The sequence below is a fragment of the Carassius carassius genome, chromosome 1 (genome assembly GCF_963082965.1).
Source record: "Carassius carassius chromosome 1, fCarCar2.1, whole genome shotgun sequence".
In the NCBI taxonomy this organism is placed as follows: domain Eukaryota; kingdom Metazoa; phylum Chordata; class Actinopteri; order Cypriniformes; family Cyprinidae; genus Carassius; species Carassius carassius.
The window spans coordinates 34,478,063-34,492,491 of NC_081755.1; the positions used below are offsets into that span (position 1 = coordinate 34,478,063).

A 14,429-nucleotide genomic window follows, 5' to 3' on the forward strand; every position below is an offset into this window, starting at 1 on the left:
GTATGTATTGGTGACGTCTATGAGGCCAAGTTAATGTGTACCCTGTTCTCTCGTGTTGTCTCTTCTTCTTCTTCACACTGCGTCCTGTACAATATGGTTTCCAACCCACACATTTAATGAACTCTATAGTGTAGGCTACTGCCTTTTCTTTGCAGCCCATATCATGTCTTGAAACTGAGCTAGAGCTGGGGAAAGGCGAGATGTGTCCACGTGGAGGCAGTAGTAAGTCAGGCCTATCTTGACCGCTTGGCTCCAGGGAGATCTGCTGTGTGTGTCTGCCCAGATCGAAGATGGCGGTGTCGGTGTTCCCAGGCGTGCGCCTGCTCTCCATCGGAGACGCCAACGGAGACATACAGAGACATTCAGAGCAGCAGCCTCTGCGGCTAGAAATCAAGATCAACCAGGACGTGGCTCTCATAAGCCTCTCGAACAGTGAGTAGATGCGGGCTGGCTTTTAAACACTCTGTATCCGGCCTCGGTGGAGCGGAGTATCCTAGCTTAGCCTAACGAGAGCGAGGTCTGTGCGTGCGGCATGTGCGTGCGTCGCGTGGTCACAGGGACACCGGCAGCTTTCTGTGTTTTCATCTCAAACGCGTCTCTTTGCGCTCATGCATGGTTTCTAAAAGATATAAATTTTCCGGGGCCAGGGGTTTTGTTTCGACACGCATGCCAGCACAAACCACGCTGATCACAGCATGTTAGCATCCGTAAACTTTCGTATTGTGTTAAGCTGCTTATAGTTCGCAAACGTTACTATCCAGCTAAAACGCGCCGCAGTCCAGCACTGAATGTGCTTCTACAGAAATAAGTATACATGCATTACGTTTATTTTAAGGTTTCCATCCAGACTTTTAGCAGGACAGCAAGGAAAGGCTTTGGGTATAATGTAAATTGGCGCCTATAAAGTTAGCCGCAGTCTGAACCTTCAGTCATACGATTGAGCACCATAGAGTATTATAATAACGTGTTTATGTTTTGCACTGTGTTTTATCTGCGTAAAATTTTGATATAATTCTTGAAATCGTTTTAACCTGGTTGGTTGATGGGCTGAAGGATGCTGAGTGTACTTGATTGATAGCGCGCATCCTCTCTACTTTGACTATACCGGTGTATTATTCTCAAAGTGCAGAGAGAATTGCTAAAGTAATGTGAAATTACGCAGAGGTTTCTTGTGGCAGCACCTCTCGGGCGTGCATCTTTGTTCTTCGGGGAACAATAGCAGGTCCCCCGCCTCCTTCTCTCCAGTGTCCCGCCTGTTCCTCCAGCACCCGGCGCTTTTGTTTGGAGCCTCATGCTGCCGATGTCCCGTGCACGAGACGCGACCCACGTCGCATTTATGTTCTTATTACTCAAGCCACAAATACCACATCATGTGATATTTTCTTATTTAGGCTAAAGCCCAAGTTTATTCATTGAAATTAACAAAAATAACAGTGTACGTGTGTCAGAGAAAGTGATATGTTGCACGTTTTGATGAACTTACGCACGTGTTCTTAAATATTAATTGTTCTGCAAACATTAAGATCTTGTAAAGATGCTTAAAGTATGTCTTTTTACAAATAGGCCTAAATTGACACTTGGTGTCTTGTTACGCGTTTTAATGCGTCCTGCGGTGTTGACGTCACATGTCCGACCTTGTTGTGCGGTTGACAAGGTTGCTAATGATAACAATAATATTAATAGTAATAACTTTTTTACTGCCTGTGGTGCTTTAAGCCAGTGTTCAGCGTGCTTTGCAACGCACAAACAACAAAGTCAACAAAACATGTTTCAGCATGTGTGGAATTCATTGTACCAAACAAAAATGAGTGTGGGTTGGCCAAATAAATAAGGTACTACTGTATGTTAGCCAGTAAAACATACCTCGTTTACCTGTCTTTTAGGATGTTTTAGGAGAGCAGAGCATTCGGTTATGAACAGTAGATGCCAAGCATCTGTATAAAGCTCAGATTTCCGTGGCCTGTTTTCCCTGTCCTGTGTTTAAGGGGTGTTTTCTTGAGCTGCTGTAGAGACTGTTGTTGTTTTCTGCTCAGTTATATAAATGAATAGCAGCTTAATCTGTCGGTGGAAAGCTTGAATTAATCCTACAACAGTTGGGCAAATCACTAATAGCTTACTTTTGCGGTTGTTAGAAGGCCAACTTAATGTTTATGCACAGGAACAGTTTAGTTTGATTTGCTTGATTTATGTTTAGGTGCTAATAACCTTTAAGGACATAAACCTGAAATACAGCTTTAAATATGTACACATTTTTCCTGTCCCATTTTAAAGCAGTAGTAATAAATCTTTCATTTCAAACACGTATGACTACATTTTTTTTCTATGGTGCAGAAATATTTATGAGGTAAGTCTTTAGTACATATAAAGAAAGTCAACAGGGCCAGTGTTGCTTTGGACCCCATTGACTTCCACTGCATGGACAAAAACTGTTGAAACATTCTCCAAAAGAAAGAAATGTATTCAGTTTTTCTTCAATGTTATTTTAAACAATGGAATAAAAAGAAAAAAAAATTAATCTGTTTTATGGTGAGGCTTATTACCATCCTTGCGTTTGCTTTCCTCCACAGATGAGGAGACGTGCGTCTTTAAGTGTTCAGTATCACGAGAGACTGAATGCAGTCGTGTTGGGAAGCAGTCCTTCATCATTACTCTGGGCTGTAACAGTGTCCTCCTGCAGTTTGCATCTCCAGGAGGTAAAATTCCATCACCTTCTTTTACATATCAGACATCAGACTTTATGGTAATGTAGCAGTTCGCTGAGAAACTTTCATCCAAGTCAAGCATATTTTGATGGACTGTGACGTCCATTAGGACTCTTTCACTTTTCAGTTGGCCTTTAATTAAAAATGAAGTGGAAACAAGTTTTAATGTTCAAATTTTAATCAAAGATAAGTCTTTTTTTTTCTTTTCTCGCCATGAATATAGTCATGGTAGCTGACATGCTGTTTAACTGTAAACAGCCAAACATTAAGATAAGCACGGCTTGAGTCACTCATTGAGTACAAACCTTTATTTAAGTGGCTGTGGGCAAACCTGAATGAAGAGCTGTTGCTGAAGCTTGTATGTATTGACTGGTGTTTGTGTTGGCAGATTTCTCGTCATTCTATAACCTCCTGAAGAACTGTCGTGGACACGGGGGTGAACACTCGGTCTTCAGTGAGAGGACGGAGGAGTCCTCAGCTGTACAGTATTTCCAGGTGTGTTTGGCTTCTAATCAACATGCGTAAACAAAACAAATTGGTCACGTTTACACGCACAACAGTAAGCTGATAACTCACAAATATCAGCTTATTAAAATAACCAGTTTTCCCCGTTTACATGCACACCAGTAGGGCTGCACGATATTGGGGAAAAAATGGCATTGCAATATTTAATTTTTCTGCGATATATATTGCGATATGAAATCTAATCTAATTTTTTTTACAAACAAAAATGGGGTGAGCACACTTTCTCATTTTAAATGATTTAAACATCGACACCATCGTCAATAGATTAATATGCGCGAGGCAGAGAGAGCAAGACAGCGCTCGTGTTGTTTGAACGTGCGGTGAGTGTGCGGCCGGGGCTCTCTCACTCTCGCGCTCTCTCTCTCTTTCTTTCTCTCTCTCTCGGTCTCTCTCTCTCTCTTGCGCTCTCTCTGCCCTGTTAAACTGATAGGACTTAAAATTAAAAAATTGCTGTGCAATTAATCCGCGAATCACATTCGTCAAGGGCCGGGGAGCAGCTGGTCCGTACAGTTAATGAATAAAGTATCAACTATCGTGCAGCCCTAAACACCAGTAACCTAACAACGCAAGTAAGCTGTGTTTACATGACTTCACAAATAAATCAGGTTATTTCCCTGTAGTGACGTCAAAATATAAAGATCTGCGTATCTGACTCCAAGTATTCCATACATCTGTCAGTTGTGATGTAAATTAAGCTTGAAACATGTCAACTTGCAACATGTCGGGAAACTTGCAGCTTGTATATTATCCAGTCATGAAGTAATAAACACAGCATTGTGACTGAACCACTTCTGCTGCTGCTCCACGAGATGAGATTTTTGAGTCTTGAAAAAGTCTGCTTTTGTGATATATTTCCTTCTTTCTTTACTGCGTTTAAGAATTCGCTCGGTCTAGATGCGCTTACATCTGCACTAACGATTTGTTCCTGTCACGCACTTCAGTAAGCCGACAGAAAGCAGGTTATTGCGTTTACATGCCATGTGAAATCGGAGTAAGAGCGAAAAAACTACCTGTTGCAACCGGTTTATGCCTACGCCGCTTATGACCAAATGCATTTTCGGCTTAAGCTAAATCGACTTGAACGTGTATGTAAACATGCTCGTTGTCATTTGACAAACCAGTTTCATTCACGTCTTGCAAGCTTAAGAGATATTTTAAATGTTTTAAAGGTATCCAGACTAACCTTTATTTCTAATGGAGAAATTTGACTTGTGGCATAATAGGAATGTCCTCTTCCTCTTGTTTTTTCTTCAGTTTTATGGCTACCTCTCTCAACAACAAAACATGATGCAGGATTACGTGCGAACTGGAACATATCAACGGGCCATCCTCCAGAATCACACTGACTTCAAGGATAAAGTACTGTTATTTCTCTTGTTGACACATCTGTTACTGTATAGATTGAAGGTTGTGTATTTGTAGATGACATGAAGTAGAGTAGTGCTTATTGTAGCATTTCTTGTTTTCCATTAAAAAATAAAAACCTCATTAGGAAGGTGTTTTGGCTATTATGAACATGACTTTTTATAACTAAGGGAAATGGACATTTGAGTCCACTTCCTGTATATAAAGGTTATTCCTTGTGAATGCATCTCTGAATTAATTGCTATTAAATTAAACCTGCAGTTTGGACTCGGTTGTGCCATATCATGTGATTCTTGTTCCCATCCGTCCCTGTCTGTCCTGTCTGATTCAGGTGGTGCTGGATGTAGGCTGTGGCTCTGGGATTCTGTCATTTTTCGCAGCTCAGGCTGGTGCTCGTAAAGTGTATGCTGTGGAGGCCAGTACCATGGCTCAACATGCAGAGGTAGCACCGATTCCTCAATCACTGACATGTGCTACTGTTCAAAGGTTTGGTCAGGAAGATTTTTAAAATGATTTTAAATCAAGTCTCTTTATGCTCACCAAGGCTGCATTTATTTGACCAATCAAACATTAAAGTTGTTAAATATTACAATTAAAAATAACTATATATATAAATATATACTAAAATGTAATTTTGTTTGTGTGGTGGAAAAGCTTAATTTTCATCAGTCACTACCCCAGTCTTCAGTGTCACATGATTCTTCAGAAATGATCTTACTATCAATGTTGTAAACAGTTGCAGCCTCATATTTGTATTTATTTTTTATTCTTTGAATAGAAACATTTAGCATTTTGTAACATGTCATCTTCACAGTGACTCTTAATTAAATGCATTGCATCCTGGTCATTTATTTCTTTCCAAAATAATCTCACTGACCCCAAACTTTTGAATGGTATTATCTATTTCACAAGTATATAGGGTATTAGGGATGTAACGATTCACTCAACTCACGATTCAATTCACAATTTTGATTTCACGATTCGATTTGATTCATGATTTGTTTTTTTAAACAAAATTATATTTAAGACAAATTGTGAATTAAATGCATCCTTTTATTATTGCTTGGCAAAAATGGTGTACATTTCTTTGTGAAATTGAAACATAACTAATATAATAATATACTAATATAGCACTTGCATATTATTGCTCTCTTGTTGGTTTTGATTGCTTGCTTCTGTTGTCCTCATTTGTAAAGTTTGGATAAAAGCGTCTGTTAAATGACAAAATTCTAATATATTGTAAATGTTAATAACAAAACTAAATTGAAATAAATTTTAAAACAAGCCCCAAATCAAATAAATCTCTTCATATTAAAAAAAAGGCTTTGTCTGTTCACTTTCCATATAAAATTAAAAGCAAACACAGCATTTTAATCATGATCTGAACAAAGATGCTGCGTGCATGCAACATGAGTGGTTTTTAATCTAAATCAGATTGTATAAATTCTAAATTTGAAGCAAAAACAGAATGGTTTGAGCTGTATATATAAAAAAAAAAGATCTGCATGAAATGCAGATTCACTCTCTGCCAACAGGTGCCACTTGAAGCTTTTCTTTGGTTTCTGCTGTAAACAAAGCAGCACTTATGAACTTTAATATGCATTATACAGAGGCAAAATTTAAAAATTCCATCTAAACTTTTCTAAAGACAGTAAGTTCCCCTCATTCACGCATTCATATAAACTCCTACCCCTAACTGAATCGTGATTTGTTTAGCATCTCAACCGATTTTAATCGTCACACATTTAAATTGATCAACTGGTTTGCAATTAATCATTACATCGCTATAGGTTATATTTCACATGTAAAATCACATTTTATAATTTATAAATATGCTGGTAATTAATGCCGTGGGATATATGTACCAGAAAACTTTGATATAAGTGATGGCAAACATTTATATTTATAATGGTTGGATATATATATATTTTTTTTTTTATTCCTCCCCTATAAAAAGAACTGATTGCTTGACAAATAGATTTAGTATTGATGCCAAGAAGCTGGTATTGTGCCAAATGCAGTATTTTGTGATAAGATGAGAATATGATATACAGTATAATGGCTTTTGGCATCGCTTGATTGAACGTCATGCTAAGTAGTAGTTGTAGTAGTAGTAGTAATGCTAATGATTGTGTGTCCACAGGTTCTTGTGAACAGTAACAGGCTGTCAGAGCGTGTTGTGGTGATTCCTGGGAAAGTGGAGGAGGTGTCTCTACCTGAGCAGGTGGACATAATCATCTCTGAACCCATGGGTTACATGCTGTTCAACGAAAGGATGCTGGAGAGCTACCTGCATGCCAAAAAGTACCTCAAGCCCAACGGTACAAAGGTTTTTCACTAAAAGCGACCAAACAACAAAAACGAATGTATACATAGTGCATCAATATCTTTACATATCACACCTCTGTTATCTCAGGCAAAATGTTTCCCACAATCGGAGACGTGCACCTCGCCCCTTTCACAGACGAGCAGCTTTATATGGAGCAGTTTACAAAGGCCAATTTCTGGTGAGTTTATTAAAAAGATGATAAAGACATTGGGTGGTTGGCTGTTTTTGTGCTTATGCTTTCAAAACTGAATCTTTCAGGTACCAGCCGTCTTTCCATGGGGTGGATCTGTCTGCGCTGAGAGGAGCTGCAGTAGACGAATACTTCAGACAGCCGATTGTGGTGAGAGAGGGGAGGGAATGAGCGGAGGATTGGGTGTGGGCATGTTGATTCATATATACACACCCGCTTTTTAGTGTTCGCCACAGCTTGGACTGTTCTTAAGTCAAAAAACCAGTAAACACATGGGCTTGTGTTTGTGCCTTCAGAGGAAAGTGTACACTGAAGAATAGTGTGTGAAGTATGAAGGTAACTGGAGATTTGTCTCCTCACTGGTTATAGATGAGCGGTGAGCGCTCGGGGGTAAATACGGAAAGGATTGGGTTACGAACTTGAGCCCAAATGAGAAGGGTGAGGATGTTTCTGGGAAATGGAAAATGCAGCAAGGTTCATGGATTAGGGAAATGGATTCAGTGGCGGTTTCATGAAGGAGACTCAAGTGAAGTATGTGTGCTCACCTCTGTGGCCGTGATGAAAGGCTTTACTTCGTGGTCTGAGAGTCTGAGCTCAATGTTCGTGTGTGGTCAGAGGGTATGCAGTGAATTTAGATCTAGCTAGGAAGGTTTATGAAGCACATCTTTATGTGCACAAGAACTCTCTACATGTGCGATCTTGGTTGTTGATTTTCATTTAAGATCCAGTGTTTTTGAAATCCGTCATAGAGCTACTTTTTCTACTTTCGTTCACTCAAGAAGCCTATTAAGTTGTTGATTGTGTGCTTGATTGTCAGTCCATGGGTTTCCAGACATCATAATTGTAGTTTCCAGTGTGTGTGTGTGTGTGGTTTATGTCCAGCAGTAGTCAGCCGTTCAGGCATTTGCTGTGCCTGTGATGGTGTTACACTGCTGGGACAGTATCCTGCTGTGGTCTGGCTCCAGGGGGCGCTGTTATAGCACCCTTCAGAGTTCAGGCCGAGGCGGGAGAGCCCTCTGAGCTAGGACAGAGTCTGATTCACTGTGGCTCAGCCCTTGACTAGAGGCCTCACAGCACGTCAGTTTGTTGTTCCCGGGCCGGCAGGAATTGTGGGTGGGGGGAGTGCATGTACAGTTCTCTCTCCACCTTCAATACCACGACTTAGGTGCCCTTGAGCAAGGCATCGAACCCCCAACTGCTCCCCGGGCGCCGCAGCATAAATGGCTGCCCACTGCTCCGGGTGTGTGCTCACAGTGTGCGTGTGTGTTCACTGCTCTGTGTGTGTGCATTTCGGATGGGTTAAATGCAGAGCACAAATTCTGAGTATGGGTCACCATACTTGGCTGAATGTCACTTCACTTTCACTTTCACTTCACTTTCACTTTCACTTTTCACTTTTTATTCAGATTGCTTCACCCTCATCTGGTGTGGTGCTGAGCTTTGATATCCTACCTTGATATCTATTCTGTGATTTCTTTCAGGATACGTTTGATATCAGGATCCTGATGGCCAAATCAGTGAAGTATACAGTGAACTTTTTAGAAGCTAAAGAAGAGGATCTTTACAAGTACGTTTCCACCAAATGCTTTTGGTATATGGGAAAAGTACAAAAAGAAGTTTGTCAGACTTGTCCAACTTTTATATAACCTTTTCTTGCTTTTTGCAGGATAGAGATCCCCTTCAAATTCCACATGATGCACTCAGGGCTTGTTCATGGGCTGGCTTTTTGGTTTGATGTCGCATTCATTGGATCAGTGTAAGCTCCGACATGATCTCTTCAACGTGTTTCACACCTGAGTCCTCTCTCAGAACCAAATTCAGACCATTTTAAACCGACTGCAATATGAAAACCTGGTTTTCTGTGCTTTCACTGTCACTGGTGTGCTCAGATCTATCTTACTCTGCTTTTCTGCTGTTGTTGTTTTTTAATGTTGATCACATATTGTATTAGTGCTTATTATTATTATTAATGCTATTATTCAAAATAAAAATATGAAATCTATTATTATTATTATTATTACCAAATTCAGACTGTTAAATTGACCAAAACTTTAAACAAGTAAAAGAAATCAGGTTCTTTTTTCATTCGCATTGTTGTGCTTTAGTCTATTTCAGTTTATATTTTTGTAATTTATTTATTTGAATATTGTAATTTATTATTATTATTTAGCACAATGCAGATTATAAGATGACTTTCAGTTTGTTTTAGGGGGTTCAGTTGGTTTGTAAAAGTTTGTTTAGTGTGTTAATGTGTAAACCTGATTTTGTGGACCACTGAAAAGAACCATGATTTATTTATTTATTTTAACATCATATTGTCTGATTTTAAAAAGACATTTGTAGACCCTAAAATGAAGTTGCCATCACTTGTTTTTAATACGTATGTTACTGTCAGATTTAAAAAATAGTTTTGAGTGATTCTTGAGTGAGGACTCTTGAAGTGAGTCGGTATGTTGAAAATAAGCATGCATCAGTTCATCAGCTTTTCCCCAAACACATCTGAATGAACTTAAGTAGCTGTGTGATCATTTATATTCATTTCCTCTTGATGATAAGTTTTTCTATTTTTGAGGTAATATGATTTTATAACTATTTGAATACTTTGATATGAGGGAGCTATTCAGATGTTTGGTTATTCTGAAGATATTGACCGTGTGCTGTGTGTCTGTGAACAGGATGACGGTGTGGCTCTCCACAGCCCCCACAGAGCCCCTCACTCACTGGTACCAGGTGCGCTGTCTGCTGCAGTCCCCTCTCTTTGCCAAGGCAGGGGACACCATGTCAGGCACTGCACATTTAATCGCCAACAAGAGGTGAGGACGCACACTGCTTTGTGTTTTAACCCTCAGGCTGTTTCGCGTTTTACTTCCCGTGGTCTCATTTGTTTCCCCTTCCTCTCACAGACAAAGCTATGACATTAGTATTGTTGCTCAAGTGGACCAGACGGGCTCCAAGTCCAGTAATCTGCTTGACCTCAAGAACCCCTTCTTCCGGTGAGTGGACGCATTGCTTCGGAAGCACTCAGAGGATGTCTGCGACATGCATTGCTGACGCTGTGCTGTGTCCCGCAGGTACACGGGCTCAACACCGGCCCCTCCTCCAGGTTCACACTACTCTTCCCCGTCGGAGAACATGTGGAACACTGGGGGAACCTACAGCATGAGCCAAGGCATGGCTGTGTCGGGTACATCACCGGGAAGACACTTATCAAATCATTCCTTAGATGCATATCAGTTAGCTGAAGCGTGATGGCACTAAAGTTTGCTCTGTCTGTGTTTGTCAGGGATGCCCACAGCCTATGATCTCAGCACCGTCATTGGCGGCAGCGGGACTACAGTGTCCCACAACAACCTCATCCCCATTGGTACAGACACGCATGCACGTATGGATATTCACACACACGCTCACAAATACACACATATGGGGGGGGGGGGGGGGGGTTAGCTCTGTGGTGTTTTAAAGTTTATGTATGTTTGTTTTTTCAAGCAAAAATTACGATTGTTTCATTGGTTCCTCGCCCTCGTGTCTTTCCAAATTCACAAGGCTTCAAGTTCATCTTAGAAACACAAATGAAGATTTTTTTATTAGTTTGTTTTATGTATAATTATTTATCTTTTTTTGTTCGTCCGTTGAAAGTTTACATAACAATAAGGTATGAAAAGACATTAAGTAATCCAAAAGCTCTAACCTCATTGGCTCACAGGCGTCAAGCAAGCATGTTTATTTGAGCTTCAATGTTTATCGTATTTTAGCTTTATGTATGCGATGATCAGTGTTTGTGTACCTCCACATCACTAAAACCTTGAACTATCCTATAATAAACTATATATTACAAACCAAAGGCTGAGATTAATAAAAAAAAAAAATTTATTATATTTAAAGCCCATATCATGAAGGATCAAATCTTTAACTCCAATAGACTACTTGGTGCAAAAAACGTCATTTATAATTATACCTCAGGGAAAAAAAGAGCGTATGATATGATCCCTTTAATAAGCATTAACCATACTTATTTTAATATCTCTTTTAATACTCCTTATAGTACAATTAATAATTGTTATTGAGAGGTTTTCCATGCAACGGTACTACAGTTTAAGATTATCTGGATCTCAGCCTTTCTCCTTTAGCTTCATGTTAAATATTCATGTGTTTCTTGTAGATCACATTTTGTTCTTGTGTAAATTGAAAAGAGATGTCTCTTCCCCCTCCAGTGAACACGGGGATTGTGAATCACACTCACTCCAGAATGGGTTCAATAATGAGCACGGGAATCGTCCAGGGTGAGTGTCTCGGAGTAAAACAAGACCTGAGCTCCTACAGATAGATTCATATTCCTCCCCAAAATTGATTTGCTCACCCTCATGTTGTATCAAGTGGAAATATACGACTTTTGTTTATCTTCAGAACTCAAATGAAGATATGTTTCGTGTTCTCTCAGAATTTTCATCCAGACATTGAAATTACACACTTTTTTCAAAACTTTCATGCATAAAAAAATTAGTCACACTTTCTTTTAAGGTCCAATTCTTGACTTTTTCATCAATAAACTCCTAATTTGCTGCCTATTAATAGTAAGGTATTTAAGTTTAGGTAATATGATGTAGAATCTGGTCATGCAGAATATGTGCTTTATAAATACCATTAAACAGTCAATGTGTTAATAATAGCTATGCTAGTACACATCTAGTTAATAGTGAGAATTGGTCCCTATACTAAATGGTTACCAAGATGACACAAATTAACTTTTTGTAAAAACTTTACTCATGTATAAATGCTAATCAGCGCACATTAAACAGAAGCTCAAATTGTGCTTGCTTGAAGTGCAAGAACAAACCTATTCGGTTCTCGTGTGTCAAGCAGTTCTGACTGAGTTTCTGTGATGATGATGGTGATAAGAAAAATTTTCATATGTGTTCCTGAAGATGAACAAGATCTATGGGATTGGGAATAACTGGTGAAAATGATGACCGAATCTCTCATTGTACTTTGTCTCAAACCATGTTGTATTGTCTAAATGGCGTGTTACCAAAAAAAACATGTTTTCGTTCTCTTCTAGTATCTCCAGTTAGTTTTTAAAGCATCTTACGTAAAGCTGATCAGGTTGAAATGAACTTACAACTAGGATAATTATATATATACTCTTGGACTGCTGTACTGATTTGTTAACTACTTAATAAACAGTAATGATGATTGTATGCTTCAGTGATCAAACGAACACAAATGTTCCACATTTCAAAATATACTCCCAGCAGGAAGTTTCCACCTTGAAAACTCATTTGTACCAAAACATTTGTCACACACACTATAAGAGTAACATAGCTTACACATAAAATTGAAGCATACTTTGAACACATTAGAAACCACACGCTCATAAATACAAAGGATGTAATGCTGCTTTTTGTTTCCTCTCAGGGGCCACGACTGCCCAGCAGGGTCCTAGCAGCAGCAGTCCGTATTACCCCATCACCAACCAGTTCACCATGGGCGGCCCGGCTATCTCCATGGCATCTCCTATGGCTATCCCCAGCAACACCATGCACTACGGGAGCTAAGGCCGAGGGACGGCCTCTGCATATCCAGTTACCCCCCACCTCCCCCACCCCAACCCCTGCAAACTGACCACAGCCAAATTCAGAATACCAAAACCAATGCACCAGTCTCTGACCATCAATTTATAGTCTCTTTCGCTCTCTCTATATAGATATACATGTATACGTATGTATATATATATTCTAAACTGTTTCTCTCACTGGTGTTATATTCTTTACATATCCGTCCCGTGGCCCTATAACGTTAACGTGCGCAGGAATTCAGCGAGTTTACAGGTCTGAGGTGCATCATTGTTGCTCTTCCCCGATCACACACAGCGCCTGCTCCACAACCAGCCACTAGGAAGCAGCACTTGTCTGTAAGCATGCTGGAAAAGCACAAACCGGAGACTCCACGAAAAGGACTCTGAAGACGGGACACATTTAGATTTTTTTTAATGTGTGTATATATATATAAATGCTTTACAAATGTGCACATGTTCCCCCTTACTTCATGAACTCACACTTTTTTTTAGCCGCATAAATGCCATCATTGACTATTGATATGAATTTGAGATCTATTGCAGGATCTTGCCACTGTCTCGAACGGCTCTGGCTCCAATGAACCTGCACTTCACCTTCGGCTCTTTTACGTTTACAATGAAATTGACTGGCTATCTCATCTCGATTCTCTCGGCATGGGCTTCTAACGGCCATCTCGACTCGCCAAGATGTTCACAACCTCTCATCCCTCGCCAGAAGAAACGGACACATGCTCGCAAAGTTCATTACGACCACTAGCGCAGTTAGTGCTGGATCCTGGTTGTAGACAACCGTAGTGTAGATAGAAACCGTCTGACTTTCATTCCATTTCTGACTGTGTTTTTTTTTAATGTAGTGCAGTCCCAGGTTTGTGTGTCGCTTGGTGTTCCCTGAATCTTGAGCGTGGGTTATCGAGACCACTTCTGTCAACCTCCGAGTCCATATCGACGCAAATCTGACTTGTAAATTGGAGGATTCATTGTTAGTCAATTAGAAGGACACAGAGGTTTTAGGAATAAGAAAACCAGCACCAAAACTCTCCATTATCAGACGAGGAGGACGACGGCGTGCTGGGATGGACAGTCGGCACTGTGGGGAGGAAGACATAAACCGTGAGGTCCGTGGACACACACTGACAGTATCCTAGTTTACATCCCCTCAAACCTTTATCTCGTCAGCTTCTGTGTGTTGTGAGACCTGCTGAGGAGAGGAGATCAAGTGATGCCTGACTAGCTATAGTTTTCCTCCCCTCTCGGGGGTATGATATGATGATAGCCCCATCCAAGACTTTGAAGTCCTATTCAACGCTTCCAGTCAACTTTTTTTTTTTTTTCAGTTAATTCAGTTTGATTTAGCAACTTTCATGAGATCATGAGAAGAAAACAACCATTGTCTGCTAGTTTGTAAAATTGAGTTTGTTTTTGTTTTCTTTCAAAAAAAAAAAAAAAGCTACAGACAAAATGAGGAGCAAATTAAATGTTGATGGGGAAGTCCCTAAGTGTGGCTGCTCATTGTAGCATTTTTGTTTTGTTTCATGAATGATGTGTGGGGTGGGGGGAGGCTTGTAAAATCAAACTTGGTTGTTTGAGAAGTCATATTATCTGGGGTGCGTTTTTGCTTTTTGGAAGTGCACCCCTGGAAGGGTTATACATGGCTAAATGGATGTCTTAAAGGGATAGTTTACCCCAAAAATTACAATGTTGTTATTTACTCACCCTCATGTTGTCATGTCTCAAACCTTCAATATT

General features: G+C 39.9%; 1 protein-coding gene and 1 non-coding gene across 5 annotated transcripts; both read left to right on the forward strand.

The window, feature by feature from the left end:
• The first annotated feature begins 183 nt into the window (after positions 1-183).
• carm1 (coactivator-associated arginine methyltransferase 1) lies at positions 184-14,179 on the forward strand. Of its 4 annotated transcripts, none has more exons than XM_059557063.1 (16): positions 185-432; positions 2,568-2,693; positions 3,091-3,197; positions 4,482-4,586; positions 4,924-5,034; positions 6,736-6,913; positions 7,009-7,099; positions 7,180-7,261; positions 8,593-8,678; positions 8,778-8,867; positions 9,787-9,924; positions 10,015-10,104; positions 10,183-10,295; positions 10,395-10,475; positions 11,323-11,391; positions 12,524-14,179. In XM_059557063.1, the coding sequence occupies exons 1-16, from the start codon at positions 291-293 to the stop codon at positions 12,661-12,663; spliced, it is 1,749 nt and encodes a 582-aa protein (XP_059413046.1). In that variant the 5' UTR covers positions 185-290; the 3' UTR covers positions 12,664-14,179. The 4 variants fall into 4 exon arrangements, with proteins under 4 accessions (XP_059413048.1, XP_059413046.1, XP_059413047.1 ...); XM_059557062.1 differs by having other exon boundaries at positions 186-432; positions 10,395-10,493; XM_059557065.1 differs by lacking the exon at positions 11,323-11,391 and having other exon boundaries at positions 184-432.
• Positions 7,989-8,186, forward strand: LOC132154090 (small nucleolar RNA SNORA74). The gene has a single exon (XR_009437062.1). It is a non-coding gene; the product is annotated as a small nucleolar RNA SNORA74 (small nucleolar RNA).
• Positions 14,180-14,429: the final 250 nt, after the last annotated feature.

Excerpts from the sequence above, each read along its gene's own strand:
- carm1 (XM_059557062.1), top strand. The coding sequence starts at position 291 with ATGGCGGTGTCGGTGTTCCCAGGCGTGCGCCTGCTCTCCATCGGAGAC. Across the intron at positions 10,105-10,182 it reads CTCAAGAACCCCTTCTTCCG|GTACACGGGCTCAACACCGG; the intron begins GTGAGTGGACGC and ends TGTGTCCCGCAG. Across the intron at positions 11,392-12,523 it reads GAGCACGGGAATCGTCCAGG|GGGCCACGACTGCCCAGCAG; the intron begins GTGAGTGTCTCG and ends GTTTCCTCTCAG.